Source organism: Phyllopteryx taeniolatus, chromosome 1, assembly GCF_024500385.1.
Source record: "Phyllopteryx taeniolatus isolate TA_2022b chromosome 1, UOR_Ptae_1.2, whole genome shotgun sequence".
Lineage (NCBI taxonomy): Eukaryota > Metazoa > Chordata > Actinopteri > Syngnathiformes > Syngnathidae > Phyllopteryx > Phyllopteryx taeniolatus.
This window is the reverse complement of record NC_084502.1, coordinates 16,394,223-16,419,293: the sequence shown is the minus strand read 5'-3', so window position 1 is coordinate 16,419,293 and position 25,071 is coordinate 16,394,223. Positions and strand designations below refer to the sequence as shown.

Genomic DNA, 25,071 nt, shown 5'->3' with positions numbered 1-25,071 from the left:
TTGTAGTAATGAGTAATTAAGATAGCTTGGGAAAATGTTTTTAGGTAAAAGTAAACATTTTACTTGGGTTGTTGTGGAGTAAAAGTGAAAGTTGACAGAAATCAAAATTATGAAATACACAAGTGTTTGTATGCTGTTAAAAGACTATGTGTCTGCGCGCGCCTGTGCGCGCGTGTGCGAGTGTGTTTGTGTGCATGTGCGTGTGTGTGTGCCAGTCCTACACTGTGGCTCTCATGTGCAGCAGATTGCGTAGATACCTCCCATACTACTCTGGGCAAGCCGCCCATTAGCTGCCATTGATTGGCTGACCTTTTGGCCTGCTTTCCCTTCCCTTTCAACCCCCTTTCCCCTCCTATCCTACCGTCACCCATGCAGACCTGCCACCTGGAACGCCAGATGCCTTCGCCCAGCTGTTGACCTGCCCCTACTGCGACCGGGGCTACAAGCGCTTGACATCACTGAAGGAGCACATCAAGTACCGCCATGAGAAGAATGAGGAGAACTTCGCCTGCCCGCTGTGCAGCTACACGTTCGCCTACCGCACTCAGCTCGAGCGACATATGGCCACGCACAAGCCTGCGAGAGATCAGGTTAGCTATTGCTTCTCCTTATACCACCCCCTGTCAACACACACACACACGCACACACACACACACACACATGCACACACACACACACACAAACATTCACACGCAGACACACACTCACATGCACACACAACCGCCATCTTATCTCTAATGTGCTCTGATCCTCTGAGAAGAGAGATCATTTTTTTTCTGATTGGCAATCATTATTAATTTTTCATGGCATTTTGAAGATGCGACTCCTTTAATGGTAATAACTTTAATTGAGGCCCTAAATGGTTTTTTGATGGCCTTCCTTGATATGATTTTGCAGCCTCGTGTTCACGATCCAGCGATTGTGTTAATTTCCAATTTGGAAATTTTTATCAGCGCCTTAACTTTGCTCCTAGTCTTTAATGTTGCTCTGGTGACACACACACACACTCTCTCTCACACACACACGCGCGCACACACATGCAGACACACACACACACTGCATGAATAGCAGCAATATTTTCGCACCATATGTATGAGTACGTCTCGTGACAGTGGACATGAGTCCTCCTGTGAGGATGAAACACTTCCATTGGTCATGGACTTTAAATATAGCATTGGTGTAATTTAGCTCAATATGAGAAATGGTTATTACATTTTAAATAAAATAATAAATTGGTCACATTGGGATTTAGTATTTAAAGAGCGACAAGCAGATGAAGTATTGTTTAGACCCACAAAATAGAATAAGATTTTATATACACTAAACACAAATTATTGCATGATCTGATGAGAATTGGTAGAGAAATAATCATCTGAACAGGATGAATGGGATTATTCTTGTTTGATTCCGGTGTAACTCAGCTTGTCACCCTGCATACAGACAGCAAACATTTTGCTGATATCAGATAATACTGGACAGAGATTTTGGATAAAAAATTGGGATATTCGTTTTATTTAAAAAAAAAATAATGCTTGTTTTTACACAAATTTAACAGGAACATTCTGGGAAGAAACATTAAAAATCCAGGTTGCTGTATAAAAACTGTAGAACTGCAAAACAAACATCCATTATTTATTATTTATTTATTTACCCCAATATAAACTATAAAAAAAAAATCCATGTCATGCGATGTGTTCACTTGCCACCTGAGACAGGATGACAGCCTCAGGCTGAAGTTGATGTCATCAGCCTGCACTCTCACCTGCTCTACCAGCTGGATGTAAACGTGAGCAGATGGGCCGGCCGAATGCGTTGTCGTCCCAATCCCCATATTACCATTCTGCTGCCGCTTCCTCACTCAATGGCCGGCGAGTCTTGTTCAAGCACCGCAGCTCCTTCTGCTCCACCACTTATGTTAACTTATAATATCAGCTGCAGTGTGGCCCGCAGTCAGCTTCTTTGGTAGTTTGTTCTTTGTCATTTCCGTCCTGTCCGTCCTGTTAGCAAGCCTGAAAACATCTCCGTGCATTAGCATAAGGAATAATGTACCCATCAGTAAACATGTGCTCTCATATGTTTACAAGTCTTAATGCTCCTCCTCCTTTTAAGCAATTAGCCAGAATATGACTAATTAGAGCTTATACATATGCAAGCATCCTGCCGGTGCCCCGCCCACATGTGTGGCGGCATTGACGGCGCCAATCCATGAAGCCGAGATGAAGCATTTTGCTGGTGCCATTTACAATTAAGGGCCCAGAGTGTCTTATTAGCAGTGAGACTAAACTTTAGCGGGCAGAGGTCCTTAGGGGAAGAAGGGGAGGAGGAGGTGGGGGCGGAGGCACCGAAGCAGCTGTTGCTGTTTGTTTATGCAACTCAGCAATATACGAGTGGCGCGGTTCTCTCCGGCGCTAAGCAGGGGCCCCCGACTCTCCCCGCTTGATCTGTGAAGGTTGGAGCTGTTCTTCGTAGTGTCCTGTGCTCTACCATCTGTCTCCTCAGGAATGCATACACCCCAACATTTTTCATGGCTATGCCGGTAGAAGGGGGCATTGGATTTTCTCTCGTCTGAGCTTGGAAAAAAAGTCTCTCAACTCAAGAGTGAATTTTTTCACGGGTGATAAGAAGGTTTAGACAGTCAGACTAGTTGCTGGGTGCTGATGATCGTTAGAATTGCAAATTAGATGCTCATGTACTCTCTGTCCTACATAACATTTTAACTTTTCAAAAGCGTTGTGAATACAGGTATGCATGGTGAGACAAGACTTATTACTATGAAATGAATGAAAAGTAGATCAAATCAGTGTATCTAATGAAGGGAAATGCGCTAAATATAGATTATTTTCCGGGCTGCCAAATTCTAAAGAAAGTCCAGCAGGCAGGAAATTAAAAGGTGTGCGATCCTCTCTGTATCGCCACCGCTTGTGGCTGTTCAGCAGCACGCACGCTTATTGTAATGTTGTCCACTTACGGTCATCTTCTTAACTCCACTGGCGTCTCTGTGGATTTTTAACACCAAATGTCTCTCCCACAGCACCAACTGTTGAACCAAGCAGCCGGTAACCGCAAGTTCAAGTGCACTGAGTGCGGTAAGGCCTTCAAGTACAAGCACCACCTGAAGGAACATCTCCGCATTCACAGCGGTAAGTGGCAGTTAAACACGGTGCACCCAAATGAGTCACTTTTCAAGCAGACGTTTTATTTTCTCTGATTTCCATTACAGGTGAAAAACCGTACGAATGCCCCAACTGTAAGAAGCGCTTCTCGCACTCTGGATCCTACAGTTCGCACATCAGCAGCAAAAAGTGCATTGGTTTGATCGCCGTCAACGGCAGGATGCGCAGCAACATGAAGACAGCCTCCTCCCCCACCTCCGCCTCCTCCTCCCCCACCAACACTGCCATCACCCAGCTGCGACAAAAGCTGGAGAACGGCAAGCCAGTGGGCCTCACTGACCACAACAACCATCTGAGCATCAAGACAGAACCGCTCGATTTCAATGACTATAAACTGATGATGGCCTCGCATGGGTTTGGTGCTCCCGGGCCTTTCATGAATGGGGGAGTTGGAGGGAACAGTCCACTGGGGGTTCACCACAACTCAACAGCCCAGAGCCCTCTGCAGCACCTAGGTATCCCCGGGCTAGAGTCACAACTCCTTGGCTACCCGGGCCCTCTGATTAACAACTTGAGTGAGGTGCAAAAGGTCCTGCAAATTGTTGACAACACAGTGTGCAGGCAGAAAATGGACTGCAAACCAGAGGAACTGTCCAAGCTCACAGCTTACATGAAGGAATTAGGCTCACAGGTGGAGGAGCAAAAACAGGGCCTGACGTTAGCAGGTGGGCCTCATGTCAGTCTTCCACTCGTCAATCACAATGGCGCCACCAAAAGCATCATAGACTACACACTTGAGAAGGTCAATGAAGCCAAAGCCTGTCTCCAGAGCTTGACCACAGACTCAAAGAGACAAATTAACAATATCAAACATGAAAAATCCAACCATATGCTAGAAGGGGTCATGGAGGAAAAGACATCAGAGAACATGTTTACACCATATGCATGTCAGTATTGCAAAGAAACCTTCCCAGGTCCCATCCCACTCCATCAACATGAACGCTACCTGTGCAAAATGAATGAGGAGATCAAAGCTGTGCTCCAACCAAGTGAGAACCTGATGCCCAACAAACATATATTCATGGAGAAGAATGCTCATCTAGCAGCTTCCATCTTGACTGAGAAGGGACTGACAGGTTCCCTTCACCCCTACAGGGATCACATGTCTGTGCTGAAGGCATATTTTGCCATGAACATGGAGCCCAACTCTGAGGAGCTGCTCAAGATCTCTATTGCCGTTGGCCTTCCTCAGGAATTTGTCAAGCAATGGTTTGATCAGCGGAAGATGTTCTCATACAGTAGCACAAGAACGCCGCCGCTGGAGCACAAGAACAGCACGGAAATGGTTGTCGGAACAAACAACCACCACACTCCCCCCAAAGACCCTGTGTTTGTGCGGTCGCCAATGTCTCTAATCAAACCAGGCAACTGCATCACATCCCCAGCCATTGCTGAGCTCCACAATAACTTTGACACCTCGCTCAGACATTTGAAAAACCACCAGTTTGGCGACACAAAAGCCGCAGGTGACAAGTTGGACCATTCCCGCAGCAACACTCCGTCACCACTAAACCTGTCGTCGACGTCCTCCAAACATTCGCACAGCAGTTCGTATACCCCCAACAGCCTGGTGTCAGAGGACCTGCAGGCTGAGCCGCTCGACCTTTCGCTTCCACGACTCATCAAGGAACCGAAGCACGCGCTGACGGTGAAGAGCCGACCCAAAGTAAACAGTGTTACAGTCGAGCTTAGCAGTGTCCCCTCGCCACGCGAGCACTTCGAGGAGCCTCTGAACCTAGCCTATCTCAAGAAGGAATTCTCCGCCTCTGCCAACAACGGCAACCTGGAGAAAAGCACTAGCCCTATCTTTGGCATTAACCCTTTTGCCGCCAAACCCTTGTACACGTCACTTCCTCCTCAAAGCGCTTTTCCACCGGCCACATTCATGCCCCCAATGCAGGCCAGCATCCCAGGACTAAGGCCCTACCCAGGCATGGAACAGATGGGTTTCCTACCGCACATGGCCTACACATACGCAGCTGGCGCCGCTACCTTTGCCGAAATGCATCAGCGGAGAAAGTACCAGCGGAAACACGGTTTCCAGGTAAATAAACCACCTGTGGTTCTGTGACAGCCCCTTGCGGCACCATGTGAACTCATAGCTCTGCTAATTAGACATGTCTCCGCCGACAGAGTAAATAACCCTTTTTGCTTTAAAAACAGATGGTTTTAAAACAAAAGTGTGTTTCATCACTGGACCCAATGTTGAGTCCTCATCTTTCTGGTACCAAATTGCAGAAGTACCAGAATGTTTGGATTTGTAGAAAATGACAAAAACCTGCCCTAGAGCTTCCTCTTAACACCCCCACACCACTACACCACTCCTCAGTGGTGTTTTAAAGCGAGATTAGCTTCCAAGTGCAGTTTAATAATGCACTGGCCCCATGTTCATTACCACTGCATGCTGAGGGCTGTTTAACATAGAGTGAACCATTTTGATGAAAAAAAAGTATTAATAATGTTTCTCATTCTAAGTTATTAAATTAGATTTTAAAAATACAGCTACAGGCGTTTAGTTGAAATTGATTGCCGAGTGATAGCGCAGTCCCATCTTAAAACATCCTTGCATTGTCAAGTTCATTAAAGGAACACGTCACACCTTCTGATTGTGATCGCTGTGGCAGAATGTTCCTCTCACGCTGGAACATTGTTCTCCATCAATTCACACGCCGCGCTCGTCTTCATCGTAAAAGAGACTTTAAAAAGGGACGGTGGTTCTACTGACTAGACTGAGAAAGATACAAAAGAGAGCAATACAATATATGCCACCCCACAAATCTCCTTTCAATGCATTCTGTTCAGGCCACATAAGGGACTTGTTCATTGCAGTTTTATGGAAAGAGTTTCATGTAAAAGTTTGGATCTTTATTGACCAGATTATTAGCACAAGTATCAATTACAGCATATTGAAATCAATTTCTAAATAGACTGATCTCAATGTCAAACAGTCCTAATTTGGATAATAGCATCGAAAATGCTTGAATTTTGTCATGAAGATCCATGTATAAATCCATTCATTTTCTACACGACTTGTCCTCGTTAGGGTCATGGGTGAGCTGGAGCCTATCCCACCTGACTTTGGGCAAGAGGCAGGCTACACCCCGGACTGGTTGCCAGTCAGTCGCAGGACATATAGACACAAAAAAACCATTCACTCTCACATTTACACCTATAGACAATTTAAATCACCGGTTAACCTAACATTTTTGGAATGTGTAGAAGCCAGGATAGAACAAGCAAACTCCACACAGGAGGGCCCGAGCCAGGACCTCTTGACTGTTAGAGAGACATGCTTATTTTTGTGTGCCGATTCCTGCATTATTCACTGTGAAAATTAAGGTTTATGGAAAAAAAAAAAATAAAAAAATAAATAAATAAAACAACATTCCCCGTTATCCAGATTGGCAACACATTTTTATGGGTTTCTCTCCTGCTAACTAACAAAAAACCTTGGTAAGTTTATGATAATGTATATTTCAAAAGAGTAAATACATAATATTTTGAATTAACGTCAGTTTTTTGGGGGGATTTTCATTTTCGTGCTGGCCACATGAAGCTTTAAATGCAAGCCCAAATTGATTTTTGTTTTTTCTTCTTTTTTTTGTTATGGTTGTTTGTTGTTGCTAAGGGCGAGCTGCTTGACGCTACAGCTGATTACATGTCAGGGCTGGACGACATGACAGACCCCGACTCCTGTCTGTCGCGGAAGAAGATTAAGAAGACTGAAAGTGGTATGTACGCGTGTGACTTGTGCGACAAAACATTCCAGAAGAGCAGTTCCCTTCTCAGACACAAATATGAACACACAGGTATATACTGTTCTAGACCCTTATTTCCAACCCCATTATATTCCCTTTTGTCAATGTTTGTATTGAAAATCCTCAGTGAATCTTTTAACTTGTCCCCTCCTTTTCCTCCTTCCTCTGTTGCACATCTTGTAACTTGCTTCTTCATCAACAGGGTGGATATAGTTGTAGTAGTCGTTATCCCGATGAGTAAAGGCAGCTGTCTTATTGGCGATAGATCGCATCAGCACCTTCAGAATGCCACTAACGAGTCTTTCTTATTACTGTTAACGATACAAAGTTCCTCTTTCACGGGGTTGCATCATTCATTTCAGACGCTATCGCTTGTCGAGTGTTCGCTGCTTTTGTACGTCTTATCTATTTGGACATGAAAGTCGGGGGCTGGGGCAGTGATGCTTTCATGCTCACGTCGCTCTGTTGTTCTGGTCCTACAGGGAAGGGAAGTGGTCGGACTCGAGATTAAAAAGCCCGTTTCTCCTCGTATGAGGGATACGTTGCAAAAGTTTAAAAGAAAAGAAATGCCTGCACCCTGTGGCAGGCGTCGCAGCAACATGAACTTGAATCATATTTAGAGATAAGCTTGTCCCCCCCTCCTGCTGAGCTCAGATTTCTTTACTCCTCAGCCACCGTATTTATGATGCATTGACAAGTGCGACGCACTGATGAGTTTCTTTGTTTGGAGCGCAGGAGGTAGCTTCCATAATGTCAGCCAGCGAATGCGAGCGCACTTTCGCCTCACAATTTGAATAACATTAGATTTGATGTCCCGTTATGTCATTTTGCTCCACGCCATCCAATCCATCAAATTCTTTGCTTTCCTCTGCTTTGTGTGATTTGTTTTGTGTCGTCCCAACCGTTGTCACGCCTCTCACGTTCTCCACTCTTTGTTTTGTGTGTCTGCAGGCAAGCGACCGCACCAATGCCAGATCTGCAAAAAGGCCTTCAAACACAAGCACCATCTCATTGAGCACTCACGCTTGCATTCGGGCGAGAAACCCTACCAGTGCGACAAATGTGGCAAAAGGTTCTCGCACTCGGGCTCGTACTCGCAGCACATGAACCATCGCTACTCGTACTGCAAGCGCGAGGCGGAGGAGCGCGAGGCGGCCGAGAGGGAGGCCCGTGAGAAGGGCCACCTGGAGCCCACGGAGCTGCTGATGAGCCGGGCCTACTTGCAGGGAATCACTCCTCAGGGTTACCCGGAGCTGGCGGAACGCGAGGCCATCTTGCGGCACGATGGTGTGAACGGAGGAATCATAGAGGGACGCAAGGAAGTGGATGAAGAATATGGGAAGACGGGACGCCGGGAGGATGAGTTTGAGTTTGAGGAGGAGGAGGAGAGCAAGAGCATGGACACGGACCCGGACACGTTGAGGGACGAAGAGGAGAACGGAGAGCACTCGATGGACGATAGCTCGCTGGATGGCAAAATGGAAACCAAATCGGATCGTGAGGACACGATGGAGGACGCCATGTAGTCGGCTTTCCACGGGAAACGTTTGACGTTTCTCCTGGTTCAGTATTATTACCTGCTCGGTTTAAGACGTGATGTTTTAAACCGTATGTGCACGTGCCTGAAGCTTCCGGGAAGCTTTGACCGCTAAATCAATGAGGCAGCGGCATTGAAGGGAGGGGGAGGGGTTTGTGACTGAAGCTACATTATGCAAACCCAACAAAGAATAAATACATTTGGAAAAATGTACAGTCCTAAGGCCTAAACATGAGTGTGGTGCTAACCTCCCCCTGCCCGTGTTCCATAGTATTTATAGCACAAAAACAGAGACTTGTACAAATTGCACTCCGCTTCTATAATCATGAAGAAAAAAAATTAAGTGTTGCCTATGTATATATTTATACGGGGTTGGAACAAGAGCAGCGGGGTCTGCGTACCCCTTTAGCCCTTTGGTGTTTGTCGTCACCCACCTTTGGTTCCGCCACCCGCAGCCACACTGTGTCAGGCCTCCAATCATTAAGACTGTGAAGGATATGGGTCAAAGAGGAGGAAGATGAGCTTGTGGTGCCTCCGTCTTAAGGGAAAACGTGGGTTCTGGACGCTTTGGGAGGGGGGATTAAATGAAGGATGAAGCCTTTGAGGTGTTTTATGAAAAAGAAGCCTTATATGCAAACCTTTTAACCTGTGTGTTTTCTGCAAGTGCCACCCTCGTATTGTGTCAAAGGAAGGTTACTTTTTTTTCACCAGCTTCAGTATTATGGGATGGTTTACCATTGTTTTCTGCAGCACCCGTGTCAGTATTAAGACTCTAGGCAGCAGTTACTTAGTTTACATTATGTTGTGCAATGTTTCTTTGTCAGTATTACACCAAACCTTTTTCTTTTCTTTTTGGAAAACAACAAATTGCATTCATTTTATTTGTAGGTTGGAAAAAAAAACTTATTTATGTGGCCCATTTTATATTTCCTAATTTTATTTATTTCATACTGTTGTGTACAGTACTATAGGTCTTCAATATATAGATATATTTTAGTAAAAAGGAACATGGTGTTGATCATAGGGCAAAATTTACGTAAAGAGAGCATTTATTGTGTTTTGAAACATTGTGAAATGCGAAGTTTAATCTTATTTTATTTTATTTTCCACATAATGGAAAATTCAAAATTTGGGAACTTTTATACAATTGTGAAAACACTGTATTTTCGACTGAAAAGAATTCCACTTTCTTCATCTTTGTTTCTTTTTTTAAGCTAAAAAATGAAGAGGGACTGTTAAATACTATGTATGATATCATGACTGAAGAAGAATCTTTCCTGAAATGTCTTTGTAAAAGTATTATTGAATTCTTGATTTGTAATTTCTCTTGAAAATGACCCTGCTCGAATAAAAGTAGCCAAATTACAAAATACCAAACATTTGCTGCGTTGTCTTTGTTTGGAGGTGGCAAAATATGATGTGTTGATTCTTCCATCCATCCATCCATTTTCTGTACCGCTTACCCTCACTAGGGCGTGCTGGAGCCTATCCCAGCTATCCTCGGGCGAGAGGCGGGGTAAACCCTGACTGAACTGGTCGCCAGCCAATCGCAGGTGTTGATTCTTAATTCATTAATGAATTAATTAATTCTAATAGATTTGAAAACTGGCTCTGCTACTTATTATATATACATGTATTTTGTATCTGTTTCATTATCTATTACCGTAATGCAATATTTCCTCCTGATGCAATGTATTTAGAAGACTGTGTAGTTAGTTGTTTTATTAATTTAGGTTATTAATTCATTCATTCATTCGTTCATTCATTCATCTTCCGTTCCACTTATCCTCACTAGGGTCGCGGGCGTGCTGGAGCCTATCCCAGCTATCTTCGGGCGAGAGGCGGGGTACACCCTGCACTGGTCACCAGCCAATCACAGGGCACATATCAACAAACAACCATTTGCACTCACTTTCACACCTATGGGCAATTTAGAGTTTTCAATTAAACGACTATGCATGCTTTTTTTGGGGGGGATGTGGGAGGAAACCGGAGTGCCCAGAGAAAACCCATGCAGGCACGGGGAGAACATGCAGACTCCACACAGGCGAGGCCGGGATTTGAACCCCGGTCCTCAACTGTGAGGCAGATGTGCTAACCAGTCGCTCACCGTGCCGATGTTATTAATTAATTAATAAATAAATACATACATTATATATATAAAATCTCATGTACACAATTATGAACATTCAAAATGAATATTTTAGTCCTCATCTTAAAATTTATTTTTTTTTAACTGCAAAAATAATGTTTCTAACGAAAATGTAAATTTTACTATGAGAGTGTTTGCAAACAAAAAACAGATATTATCTTTTTCATCTTAAACAAATTAATTTGACTATACTGGCAGGAGGAAATAATAGTTGCACAATGTATTTTCCTCCTCCCACATTTGTACTTGGCGATGACAGGTGGGCTCCATCACACCCTTCACTTTGCTTTATGCAGATGAACAGCAACATCAAAAGGCCCAGATGAAAGCACCAAAGGTTGAGCGATGCCAAACATCAGAACCGACTTTGCATTTTCCCATCGATCGCATCGCTACCGGATCATTCACAGACTATCTCATGGATGAAAGGAGGCCGTGTGGAGGGGCTGGGGTTAGCTAAATGTTGATTAGCTGTTGAATTTGATATGTGACGTAGCGGAAAAGGAGCAAGCAGGAAAGGAGCGAGCTCGGCGGTGCGGCATGGATGGGGGCATCATTAATTGACCGTCCGCTACCTTTGCATCTTTTAGACTTGCACACAGGCTCTCTGGATTAACAGGTCAAAGGTCGGGGATGGGTGTGATGAATTCTTTTTGCAATTCCGGCACGAAAGGCAAACGGGAAGTGCTGAGTTAACGAGGCAAAGGGAGAAATGATCCCCGGCCGAGACAAACACGGACCGATTCAGAGCCATCGCTGTGAAGTGGTTCTGTCATTCTGCAATACTAGCTGAAAGTGATCCAGTCTGCTTTTACATGTACTAATCAATACCGTCTGGAACTATTAGTAGAGGCTCGCTTCTAATTGCAATTGAGCTCAATGAACGTGTACATGATTGATTTTTGCTGCACTTAATTTACTGACTGATTTGAAAAGAAAATTATTTCTGCTCTGCTGCCCTCCATGTAAGACATTATAATCTATATTCCTACTTACTCTAAGTAAATATTTATTTTGCTATATTACTGTCTCTGTGTTGTTAAGTGTGACACTGCATAACTCCCAACTGGGGCTGCACCTTGTGACCTTTGTTCCTCAGCTACACAAACTTACCCACATGCAACATTATTGCTGAAAGGGAAGACGATGGGGCGACAGTGATTAGAACACGACATTAGGTGAGGGTGTTGTCCATGCAAATGAGTCAATGGAGGCGCTGAGAGTGTATGTGCAGGCAGCGCTGTGGCCTCAGGCAAAATGTACACTTAGCTTTGGTCTCCACGAAGCCCCGCAGTGAATCATTGCAGCTCAGCTGTCCAAAACAAACCGCCAATCTGGGCTGGGCATATGGCTGCGCAGCGCCCAATGATAGCGATACGCTCATGTTGTCAAAATGCTCTCTAAGCACGTCACCCGGGCTGGAAACTGGATTGAACTAAAACAAAAACATGATCATCATTTTCAACATGTAAGCAAAGAGCTGCAGTCATGGAGTCTGTGATCTTCACCTAACCTCTAGAGCAGGGGTGAGCAAAGTATGGTCTGGGGGCCACATTCAATGCGTGAATTTTTTTTTATCCAGCCTACTAAGCAGAGAGATTATCAAGAGACCTGCAATATTTGTTGTTAGATTTAGCATTTTTTTAAATCTCAGTAAACGATTGGTTAGTTTATGTATTGCAAATGATAAAATACACAATAAAATTGTGTATACATTTAACATCAGCATACATTTAACATTTTAGTCATTTATTTTATTGAATAATTGGGTATTTCTTGTGAATAAAAAATGTAAAAAATGCCAAAATTACATTTATATTATTTAGTGTATTATGTAATGGGTGAGAAATAAGTTATTATGTAATGGGTCAGAAATAAGTGATAATTTTAGTGATAGAGTGAGCCTATTTCACATATTTTATGTACCTTTTTTTGGTTCCTTTTTTAACCCCATCTACAAATGACTTGGCCTCTCTGCACGTAATTTTGAGGGCCACATTTTGACTTTCTCAAAATGTGGCCCTCAAGCACAACAGTTTGCCCAGCCCTGTTCTAAAGAGGGGCACTAATCCTAGCCTATCAGCTAAAGATCTTCATGGGGTCAAAAAAAAATCAGCATCAATTTGTGTTTATCGATTCATTGATAAAGTAAGACTGACTGAAATGAGACTGGAACACTTCTGATGTGCACAACCCCACGTGGCACCCAGGCCGTTAGCAGGCCACATGAAGGACGGCTGCGGCCAAAGACACAAGGAGGGCCTTGGCGCTCAGCGAGAGAAAGTTCAATGACATGCAGGGAGGAGAAGGCACAAGTGACCAGCAGGGATTAACCAATCAGAGCGTCAGAAGAGCGGCCAGCTGTTCATTCTGGCCCGAGCGGAATGAGGCAGGTGGTGTAGCCTGATGCCAGCGGTGCTGAAGAGGAGGGGAGCCCAAGAGAAAGATGCTGATGAAAGATACTCGCCTAATGTTTCGGCATCACTCTCGGATTCCCTGCCCGCATTATCATGAATGAATATTCTACAAACGCAATATAACTGACAAATATGCCAAGCTCAGTCTTTATTTATGTGCCATTTTTTTCAAAAATAAAGGCAGGAGTGAAAGGATATGAACAGAAGGCAGAACAAGGAAATGTCAGTCACAAAAACACGGTCAGCGTGGTCACCATATTATCAAAATCAAGATGAGTTTTAAACGTTAAAATATTTCCTCCTCCATCTACGTCAGGTTCAGTCTTACCAAAATGCTTGCAGAGGGCCCCATACAGATGTGGGTGAGAGGCAGGTGAGCCCCCTGCTGGCTGACAACTCATAGGTTTAAATAAAGTTGGATTTTCAACTTCGTTCTCAGGATAAACTCACCTTGAAGGTAGGTGGAGAATCGTGCATGACATGACATTGTCCTGACTTTTTGTTCAAACACAGAAAGCAAATTAACAGTATTAAGATGCCGGGGTGCGAAGGAAGGTAGGAAAACTGTGTGTACATTGTATATTGCTGGATGCTGTTGTGGACTTTTGTGTGGTACCCTTGTGTGCTACTCTTGTGTTTCCTATCCGCTTCTTGTGTTACTGTCTCCACTTGGTTTTGTCAACTCTGCTCCACGTGTGTCAGCCAATCAGCTCCTTCCCTCCAAAGTGTTCTACTCACACCTGTTTGTTATTAGTGTGTGTGTATACCGTGTGCACACTATGTATGCAGTATGCACACTATGTGCAAAAAGTTTGGAATATCGGGTTTTCTGGTGAAAGTTCAGGATGAACCTTAAATGTATTATAACCTTTGGACTTAATTTGACCTTTTGTAAACGTGTGGATGAACATGTCCAATTCTTCAATGTTTTGTGTGCTTTTTGCACAACTTGCTATTCTGTAATGCCTGCCGCACACAGAGCAATGCAGCTGGAAGCGACTGAACTGGGCAACTACAAAAGAAATAGTTAGTGACTCTTCACTGCACACCAAGCGTCAAGCACGTCAATTTACCGGCTTGCTACAATAGAAAAAAAATGACTGTGTATCTGGTTTTGGGGCTTCACATACAGTACAATATGCTGTACTGTATAATTTTTTTTGTGGAACCACAAAAACATGGCGCGATTGTCAAACAGGACACGAAAAGATGTACATTACAGTAAATGGGTGACAATTAAAGAGAGAGTGTGAGAGACGGTTGCCAATGATCAATCACTCCATTCATTCACGGCACCTAAGAATTTCGGCAGTGACAGAGACAGGTACAAATTATATTTCAAAAGAATTATTGTAAAACACTGCATAGATACAGAGTCAAAACAGTCTATACACAAATCAGGAAAAAAGTGCAGTTGACCCGCAAGTTCTCCTGATTTAACACCAGCAGGCTTTTACCTATGGGGGACCCTAAAGGATGTTGTGTAGCGCAGGAAGCCAACTACATTAGTAGCCTTTTAGACAAGAAATTGAAATTGCATGTGCAGCAATGCCATTGGGCACTTTGGACATCGTTACGCAAGCTAATGACCACCATTTTGAGCACCTCTTAATATATATATATATATATATATATATATATATATACTTGTTGGAATTACAAGGAATAAAATACATGTACAGAGTGTACAGTACAGTATAATAGCTCTGTTGTGCTAAGCACCGAGAGTTTTTTTGAAGGGGATGGGAAAACTGAGGCAGAGAGACTTTGTTGACTTAACTGCTCTGTTTTGGCATCAGTTACGAACCGTGTTTCATTCTTTTATCAATAAATGTGAGATAAATACACTAACATCTCGTCATGTATCATCGATGCCGCTAAAACATTCGGTGGCTTTTAAGCAGCTAATCATAGCTGAAAGGACGGAACTTATCGACATGTTGAATCTTTGCAGCTGTCGGCTGCCATTATGGCATAAAATAATCGGAACGAAAATAATATAAGGTTGACAGCTGTGCAGCACATTCAAAATCGTCATCACCTTCAACTTCAAAGGTGAGCACACTTATAGAATACTGTATGTTGTTATGTATGTTTAAGGGTATAAAAAGTGTTAAAAGTATAGGAAATGCTTATAAGAGTATGAACTTTAAAATATATAAAAACAAAATGGCCACCACTTCGCAGAGTTCACCAATTGCAGGGATTTCCAGAACCTAACCCCCGTGATAAACAAGGGAATATGGTCCATCCACCCATCCATTGTCTGTACCGTTTTATCCTCACAAGGGTCGCGGGGGGAGTATGGTATTATGATTAATTTGCTTTTTGCGGCTGTCACACTGCAAATGTCTGCACCATGGGAATAAAACAAAAACAACCATGAAGCTATTTTCTGTAGAACAAAGGTTTGTGGTGAATTTGTTTTGGACAATGAGCACTTTTTGTGTGAATTTAGCATCAAATTTCTTGCATTATTTGCCTCCAAGCAGAGATGAGTTTATGAGTGCTCAATCAGGTGAAACTGTGCAACGCGTATATACAGTATATACTCCGGCTCTGGAGCATGTTGGCTTTTAGCAGATTCAGCCTCACAAATCAAACATGCAGCTGGTCATCTGACTGTGGTGGTTTCCTCCGACATTCAAAGGAGAGCCTCTCTCCCCCTCCCTCTCACTGAGGGGTAAGTTATTATGTGTTTTGCCAAAGTGTTAATCTTTTGATATGCACAAATACAGATTCTAACATGCCGGCAACAGCAGCTTATTTTTTTTATTTTCTTCTTTTGGGCTGACGCCTGATTAAGATGCCGGATCATGGTCCCAGGTGGGCGGAGGGTACATCGCTCATTACACGTTTTCTAGAGGAGGATGGCTAATTCACGCCGCACAGCATGGTAGGTGTAATCATATCATGCAAAATCAACGGTCAGTTCAGCACGGCTGGAGCCTGATTAAAGGCCGCCAAAGACAAAGTGACACGTCCTCAACCTCATCGGAGGAGACGTTAAGCAAAGCATCACTTAGCCGTCAAGGTGCAAGGCCCATTTCTTTTAGAAATGACCCCTTTTTTTCAGCATGTATTTTTTATGAAGCCACATTGGCGGCCTGAGCGTTCACATCACTAGCAACTTGATTTAATTAGAGCTCAGCATTTTTGACGTAAAATATCTGCTATAATTAAGCAGCATTCTTCAGCAGAGCAAGATGTGACAGTTTGAGTGAACACAGGGTTAATGTCGTCTGGAAAAATCAGCAGTGATTTGTTAACCCTTTGCCCGCTCTCTTTTGGCTATTTCTGCAACATTGGCGAGAAAATTCATTTACACTCCCCATTTTTATCTCCTAAAAAGTGTTGTTTTCTTTTTTTTACTTGGTGAGTGATTATTCCTTATTTCTGTGGCTGTTAATGGACTTAGCGCCGTGTTGTGCTCCCTCCATGGAAATAGTTAATTATTCCATTGAGGACTTCCTGGTCCAACCTTCCTGCTGGAGAGGATGAATGTGGCCTTGCATGTATGTAATGTCTTTAAGGAAGCATTCCCTCCACAGCCTGCAGGGATTAGGCCTAATGACAGAAGTTAATTATATTAAGAATCATTTTCAAAAACAGTTCATGAACTGCAAATTATAGTTAAAGTTGTTCCTTAATGCTCTTAACTGTAATTAAATTGCCTAATATCTCAAGAAAATGAGCGTGTTGAGCAGCAGGGATGTCAGAGGGGAACTTTTACAGGGTCAGTCGTTAGCAAACCTCAGTAGAATTCACCAATCACTTTTATCCTCTGTCTGCACATCTAGAAGTATTTTTGAAACATTTGTGTTTTTGTGTCCACACATAAATTGCATTACAGAACACTTTAAAGTTGTGATAGTGTACTGTACCAAGCTAAGATGTCAAATGATCTGTCTTCACAACTCAGTGGAAATAGAGATGCGGTTACAACAAATATTTAAGTAATAGAAGGTCATTTTAAATTAAAATTTGACTATGTGGACAAATTAGTTAAATATACTTACCACTGTAAAGCAATGCAATCAAACTTAAATATTTGAAGTATGTGCAAATTAAATCAATTAATTATACATAAAGTCCATGCTAACAGTATATCTGTACACACATACACACACTGTATAGAGAGAAAGAATAAGAAAGCATGTTTAAAAATGTCATTTAACCCAGCTTTCAAGTCACAAACACTGGAGGGGATGACAAGCCACTCAGGAGCCACTCACAGAATTTGTAAAGATTCCCAAGTGCTGCCTGTCCTAGCAGGAATTAACTCTCCTCTTCCAGCCGGTGAAACCTTGACACCTCAAGTGAAAAGTGCTCGAGCTGTCGTGCACTATAATCCCCCGAATGGTTGACAACATTCCCTTTTGAGTACAAGCCGGAAGGGAGGGAAAAAAAGGAGAATTATGTGCATTTGTGCTCTGATAATTAGATGACTTTTTACTCAATCATTGACTTTTTCTGCTGAGGACTTTTGAAGTGTAATGATGCTCCACTCGGACAATTTAAAGCAGAGAAACCAGTGTCGTTGGAGCCCTTAATCTAGCAAAATTTAGGTTGGGTTGGTTTTTTTTTGCACATCAAAGACTTCAGCAAAAGTATTAAATGGTTGCCACGCTATAGCCACAGAGCGCTATTGTTCAAGTTCTTCCAGGACACTTTTCACCTCGAGTGAGGTTTGGAGACTTTCCGAGTCATGCCATTTGTGCAACTGTGCATATTAAATCGACTTGCCGGGCATGCATGTACTTGTGGCTGAAGTGTGTGTGTGTGTGTGTGTGTGTGTGTGTGTGTGTGTGTGTGTGTGTGTGTGTGTGGGAGCAATATCTTCGATTGCTGCCATGAAGCTAGACCCCCCTTTGCTTTTCACACTTGTAATCATGTCCAAATTTGCACAGGGGGGCTGTGGGGGATGGGGGTGGGGGGCTTGGGGGCGGTGGTGGGTGGGTGACTAGCAGTTATGTCAATTTGTGTGGGTGTTTTCTTTTTTTTTTTTTTCGGTAAAAAATACACATTTCGGACGCTCTGGTTCCAAAGCAACTTCTGAGGCCCAAAGCTCAGAAACATTTTTCGCTCCATTTTTCATCTAAAAGTGCAGATTGCATTACTTACATTGGAGATGTGCCATGTAACAAGAGATGAAATATGGAATGGAATGAGGCTGCGAGACTTGGCTGGCGATGAGCCTCAAAGGTAATTAGTAAACAATTTGAGCAAGTTGTGGGGGGGAGCGGGATCACAATGACCAATCAACATGCATTCCTATGGTTCTGACAGCAGCAACATAGTTTGTTTGTTTGTTTTCCCCCAGTAAGGCTGCAAGTAATCATACGTGCGTGTCTTCGACAGTCAGCATGGCAAAGGTGCTGCTGAAACACGATCGGATCATCCAAGCTTTGCCTCTGCTTGGCTCATGATGCTGTTAGATATTAGTTCACTTTCTGTCAAAGTTGTCATGTACAGTGGTGGTACCTTGACTTAAGAGTTGAATTAGTTCTGGGCCCATGCTCATTTACCCGACTATCAAACCAATATTCCCCATTGAAATGAATTGAAATCCATTCCATCCCCTTATGAAACACCACACTATTTTTTGTTACGTGTTTTTAATAAACAAAATACCACTGCATTGTACAAAAAAGATTGAGAAGGTAAAGAATTAAACCTTTTTTACATGTATTTGCTGTACAAGTCACAACAACAATAGCTGTAGTGGATGTGCGCCTTTAAGGGGCGTGGCCTAGTGAGTGAAGGAACATGGCTGGTCTTCGTGTGAGCATCTGGAAGTGAGTTTGGGTCTACTGCAGTGTTCTCATTTAGTGTTTGTGTGTTCGACTGTATTGTTGTATAAGTGGCTGAAAGTGCATTTGGGGGCTGTTGCTCTAATTTTTTTTCACTTCAATTGAGCATTAGCGTATCTTAAGCTTGCTCGTAAATCACATTTTGGCTTGCAACAAAGCACGAAAAAACTAAACAAAAAACACCAAGCGACAGCTCATAACCTCAACAAACTTAAATTGGCATACTCATGTTATGTTTCAACCTAGAACACATTTTTATATGGGGAACAAATGGGGTCCGAATGTGTTCTTAAAAGAAGTTGGGGCAAATAATCCATCCTAACAACCCACTAATTTGATCAAAATGATAGATAAACAAAAGAAGTGGACCTCAATCCAAATTAAAACAAAATTTTGGAGTCACGAGAAAAGAGGCTAAAACGGTGGAAGTTAAATGAAAAACAAAATCGATAGTAATGCTACAAGATGTGCAGAGGCTTCGAGGCGTGTGTCGAATAACGAAGCGCCTATCGAGGGTTGCTTCAATTGGGCGAGGAGCCCAAAATGATGACGTCCGAGGACTCGCTGCCTGGCTTTACCATTAGTCTGCTTCGCGAAGTCGTTCAGATTTTTCTGCAAGGTTTGAAAACAATATGAACCTCTCCGACTCCATTAACAATAAAGTATTTGTTTTTGATAGAGTGTTGCGGTCAGGTCAGAGCTCGGATTTACCGTAGTTTTAATACATTAGATACTGGAGTTTTGATAGCATTTATCGATTTTGGAGATAGTTTGGAGAGTGACAGAAAAAAAGAGAGAGGTAATTTGAAGATTTAGGAGAGTGAGGAGAGAAGGATGAAAGGTAGTGGAGCCAACTAGGAAGATGAGGATTTCCTCTATTTGGGAACACTTTCACACTAATAAGGTAAGCCAAATCTAAAATTATTTCAGTCACATTAGATTTGCTAATCAAGAACAGTATTTCTGTGAATTTCTTTTTTGAGGCGTTTGTGTTCAAGGAGTTGGGGTGCAATACCCTCCTCCATGCTGAGGCATTACTGTGCCTTGCATGAGGATAAGGAGGAAACCGAAGCTTTACCCAGCTAAATCATTTAAAATATTACAAATGCAGTATCACATTGTACATGTTGACTTTCGTTTGTTGTGCAAATAAAGACAGGTAACAGACACTGTATTTATTCTCTTTTACAAGCCACCAGAAATCAAGAGTTGCTCCATGATCATGAAGGATAGGCAGCCCTTCAATATTTTCAATGATGTTAGATTCACATCTTTGCTCAAACTGGATCACAATTGTGATCTCCCAACAAGACAGGTACAGAATGTGTGGGTGCTCAAGAGGCCGAGTATGAGTCAGGACTGGAGAAAATGTTATGACCGTGGGTTTTTGTGCTGTTGTCCCTCCTTGCCTGAGGGTGGTGCTGCCCATCTTTTTGTATTTTCCAGGTGTTGGCAGCTGATTGGTGGTATACCATAAAATGGCGGCTGCTGGAGCTGTTCTTCCTCGTCCTCCTGCCCTTCTCCCAACTGTACCATGTGTCCTGTTTCTGTGGCGATTAGCTGTTTTGCTCCTGACTGCAGCTTAGTCTTGAGCTGAATGTACGTCGATGTTTGTAAGTTAAAAAAGCAGTCCATGTACCTGTCGGCGAGGGCAGCAATTTTTTTGTTTTTTAAAATGTTTTTCTCCTTTTTAGGTTATTTGGGATTGAGGTAAGAGATGTCCTTGATTCTCATTATTCTTGGTTTAGGAAGTTTGCTGCTTACATTTAATGTATTAATAAATTGTCTTTTGCCTGGACTACAACTGTTGTGGTCTTGGTTGTCTTTGGAAGTAGGCAAAGATATAGGGAAAGATATATATTTCCTGTTATGTACCAGTTATCCTAAGGCTCAATTGGAAATGGTGGCTGCTGTTAGCTTTAGTTCTGACATGTGGACTACCATCAACCTGGATACCAACTTTGCTGCACTGCTAAAAATATAGCTTGTGTGTTAAGGCTCCCTGATGGAGGAATCACTAATAAGGTGATGTGCGTTGCTCCCAGTATGGTTGGCCTGTGTGAGAGAGCTGCACCTTCAGTACCATATTTGCTCTATACACACACACACACACACACACACACACTCAAACGCACATGCACAGTAGTTCAGATTGTGAAGAAGGTTCTTGACCACGACTCTGTGCTCTCTGGCATCTGGGCCAAGCTGGTTGCCTACCTTAGAAGCAGTGTCAATGCTAAGGTATGCTCTTTCCCTTCATTCCAATGTGTAATAACGCTAATAATTTGTCTGTGTTTCTAGTGTAGTAATTTAATGGCCGAATCATCTTGACAGCAGAAGCTTCCACAAGTGTAGCTTCATCTGGGGACGGAATAAAATGAAGCTAATGCAAGATGTGAAGACCAGATGAAACGGCACATATTTGATGCTGCAAGGGAGCCAGTAGGGGCAGCATTAGCTGGGCTACAACATCAAATCCACTTCACATCAGAGGTGTTTAACATTGTTGGAGGGTGCCTTTCTATGATTCTCCCGTCCACAATGCTGCAGTTGAGCTCTCGGGAGAGGAAATGTGTCTGTTTCCAAATTTCCACCTCATGAAATGCTGGGGGAACTAACAAAGCCAGGGACTTGCAGTTGTATTGAAGATGGGAGGCCAGTTCTTCAGGCAACTCCGGGAGAAGCTGTACACCTTGCAGTCGATGAGCACATTATACCTTGCTACACTCCTAGACACAGCATTTAAATCATTAGGATTTTTCAGCGCCGAGCCGGGGGGCAATAAGTATACCCACACCTGCTCGCCGCCTCTCACCGTGGGCAACTCCAGAGTGGAAAAGAGTCCAACCCCTCTCAAGAGTACTGGTACCAGAGCCCAAGCCGTGTGTGGAGGCGAGCCCGACTATATCGAGTCTGAACTTCTCAACCTGACACACCAGCTCGGGCTCCTTCCCTGCCAGAGAGGTGATATTCCACGTCCCTAGAGCCAGCTTCTGTAGCCGGGGATCAGATCCCCGCCTTCGGCCACCGCCCAGCTCACACTGCACCTGACCCCTATCGCCCCTCCCACAGGTGGTGAGCCCATGGGAAGGGGGGCCCACGTTACCCTTTCGGCCTGTGCCCGGCCAGGCCCCACGGGTGCAGGCCCGACCACCAGGCGCTCGCCTTCGAGCCCCACCTCCAGGCCTGGCTCCAGAGGGGGGCCCCGGTGACCCGCGTCCGGGCAAGGGAAACCTAAATCCATATATTTTGTTCAACATAGGGGTTTTGGGAGCAGTGCTTTGTCTGGTCCTTCACCTAGGACCTGTTTGCCATGGGTGACCCTACCAGGGGCGTGAAGCCGCAGACAACTTATGTTGGGGTTCACCCCGGTAGACGAGAGGGTAGCCTCCCTCCGCCTTCGGGTGGGGGGACGGGTCTTGACTGTTATTTGTGCCTATGCACCAAAAAGCAGTTCAGAGTACCCATCCTTAGAGGGGGTGATGGAGAGCGCTCCTGCTGGGGACTCCATCGTTCTGCTGGGGGACTTCAATGCTCACGTGGGCAATGACAGTGAGACCTGGAAGGGCGTGATTGGGATGAATGGCCCACCACCTATCAGAACCCGAGTGGTGTTCTGTTATTGGACTTCTGTGGTCACCACGGATTGTACATAACGAACACCATGTTCAAGCATAAGGGTGTCCACATGTGCACTTGGCACCAGGACACCCTAGGTCGCGGTTCGATGATCAACTTTGTGGTCGTGTCATCAGACTTGCGGCCGCATGTCTTGGCCACTCGGGTGAAGCGAGGGGTGGAGCTGTCAACTGATCACCACCTGGTGGTGAGTTGGCTCCGATGGTGGGGGAAGATGATCCTCCTTTTTAAGAAGGGGGACCGGAGGGGGTTTTCCAACTACAGGGGGATCACACTCCTCAGCCTCCCTGGTTCCCCGGGGACGACTCAGGATATGCTGGAGGGACTACGTCTCTCGGTTTGCCTGGGAACGCCTCAGGATCCCCTCAGAAGAGCTAGAGCAAGTGGCTGGGAAGAGTCTGGGCTTCCCTGCTGAGGCTGCTGCCCCCGCGACCCGACCTCAGATAAGACAATGAATGGATGAATGGAATTTTGCCACCATTATAGAGTCAGAAGTCCAGGCTTACGGCCATACTACCCTGAGAACGCCCGATCTTGGAAGCTAAGCAGGGTCAGGCCTGGTTAATACTTGGATGAGATTGCATGGGAATACCAGGTCCTGTAAGCTTGGGTAAGGGCAGGAAAACCATGACAGAAAAAACAACTGGTCCTCCAGGTTAGGGGTTGAGCAGAAGGCCAATCACCTGCTCCTGTAAAAAAACTACAGATTACATACAGATTACAGAAACCGCAAATGCAGCCTAATGTGCCTCATGGCACTGAGAGTTCTAATAATAATAATAATAATAAAATATACAGTCAAAGCAGAGAGCAAAACCCCCAGGCTTCGACTTCTCTCGTGAGGATAAGCGGTAAAGAAAATGGATGGATGGATATTCGTATTTACTAACATGATCTGTTGATTTGGCAACACCCTCCTTATATAACTTCAGCTAGTCAGTCACCAGGTGTGGGAGATAAACCCAGGTTCACTAACTGGCTAGATTATTTTTGTGATGCAAGTTAGGGTTTACAATTGTTCAACACCATAACATACTTTAAGTCAGGGTACCACGATAAATGATGTCCTCATGTGCTCTCAGGAAGGATGATGGCACACTCAGAGTGTATTTGTGCACCTTGGCATGTAGACCAGTGGAAGCCCAGGCGGTGTGTGACTGAACAAGCATTATTGACAAAGACTTCACTTTTGTCTGCCCCTGGAGATAAAGCTTGGTTTCAAAATGTAGAGATGACGATTGCAGTAGAAAAAATGTTTTACCCGTTGGAGGTGAAAATAAACAAATGAAATAAATTTTAATGTGATTGACTTGGACTTGACATTTAACTTTTGCCTTCTTGGCCAGGTCACCATTGCCAGAGAGATGTTCTGTTTAATTGGTTATATAAAGTTCAGATAAAATAATTAAAAATAAATCTGGTCGCACAAGTATGCACTCCCTGGCATGTGGCTGTGTTCAGAAGTAACAGATCACATTCAAACTCATGTTTAATTGGAGTCCACACACACCTGCTACCATTTTAATTCCTACCCACCTCTGATCTCTCGTAATATAAACAGATTATAGCATGTTTGTTAATATGCATAATATTGATTTTATATTGTATAATATTTACTGCACAGTTTCCAGAAGTATATTTCTCACGCTGTCAATGAATAGTGGAAGCCTGTTGGAGAAAGAGCCACTTGATAACTAAATTTAGACTTAGGGTTTGATGAAATACAATTTTTCGTCTTTGTCAAAGTTTGTGGGCAATTGTCCACAGAAGTTCCACTCCTTCCCAAATGCTTCAACGTCCTCATTTGCGTGATGCGGTGGAGCATCAATCTGCTGATGGCGATGATGGCGCATAAAGGCTTTAATTAGCTGTGTGTATCCAATCACCGCGTGTCAGGGTCTATTGGCCAAGGCGGACAGGATGATGCCACTACAGTTGGACTGGGCAAAGTGGGTCAGGTCCAAAGTGAGTGGACATGGAAGTGACGCCGGCGTGTGATGTGACCCGTTAGCAGCGAGGCAAATGGACTCAGGGCAGCTCTCGTCTTCTCTGCCTGGGCCGATGCAGGACGCCGGTTGCCACGGGGCGAACAAATCAGAGGAAGTCACAGTGACACCGGCTGAGAAGTTTGCTGCTGTGCACTTTGCGTCCACTCAACAAACTCTGCAACTACTCCCAGTAACTATTCTCGTCTCATGTCTTCTTCCTATGCTTTAAGTTCATTTGTGTCCTTTCCTCTCCCTTTTCCTCATTTTCGAGCCTAGTTTTTCCTCGTTTCATTTCCTCATCTTTTAATTTTCTAGTTTCCTTTCCTATCCTCCTTTCCTATCCATTTTTAGTTTCCTCATTTATCTCCCATCCTTTTCAGTTTTCTCATTTATCTTCTTATCCTTTTGTTTCCTCATTCCTTTCCTATTCTACTGTCGTTTGCTAATTCCCTTTCAAATTTGTTTTGTTTCACATTTAAAGTATTTTCTCTTTTTCTTTCTGGTTTCCTCATTTCCTTTTCTATCCTGGTTCATTTTCTTTACTCTCTGCTTATGTTCTATATTTTCTTTCCTATCCTTTATAGCAGTGATTTT

The 25,071-nt window shown here is 43.7% G+C and overlaps 1 protein-coding gene and 1 pseudogene across 5 annotated transcripts in view; both read left to right on the top strand.

Annotated features, from left to right (window-relative positions):
- The window catches only part of zeb2b (zinc finger E-box binding homeobox 2b), a 55,781-nt gene extending 45,936 nt beyond the window's left edge, over window positions 1-9,845 (top strand). For 4 of the 5 annotated variants that reach the window (XM_061775765.1, XM_061775746.1, XM_061775755.1 and 1 more), the window contains 5 exons: window positions 376-590; window positions 3,032-3,140; window positions 3,221-5,217; window positions 6,802-6,982; window positions 7,883-9,845. In XM_061775765.1, coding sequence (XP_061631749.1) covers window positions 376-590; window positions 3,032-3,140; window positions 3,221-5,217; window positions 6,802-6,982; window positions 7,883-8,457 — 3,077 coding nt within the window. In that variant the 3' untranslated portion in view covers window positions 8,458-9,845. The remainder of the gene's footprint in view (window positions 1-375; window positions 591-3,031; window positions 3,141-3,220; window positions 5,218-6,801; window positions 6,983-7,882) is intronic. The other variant, XM_061775769.1, reaches the window with a different exon arrangement.
- A 13,144-nt stretch (window positions 9,846-22,989) lies between these two features.
- Window positions 22,990-23,096, top strand: LOC133465683 (5S ribosomal RNA; annotated as a pseudogene).
- The last annotated feature ends 1,975 nt before the right edge of the window (window positions 23,097-25,071 follow it).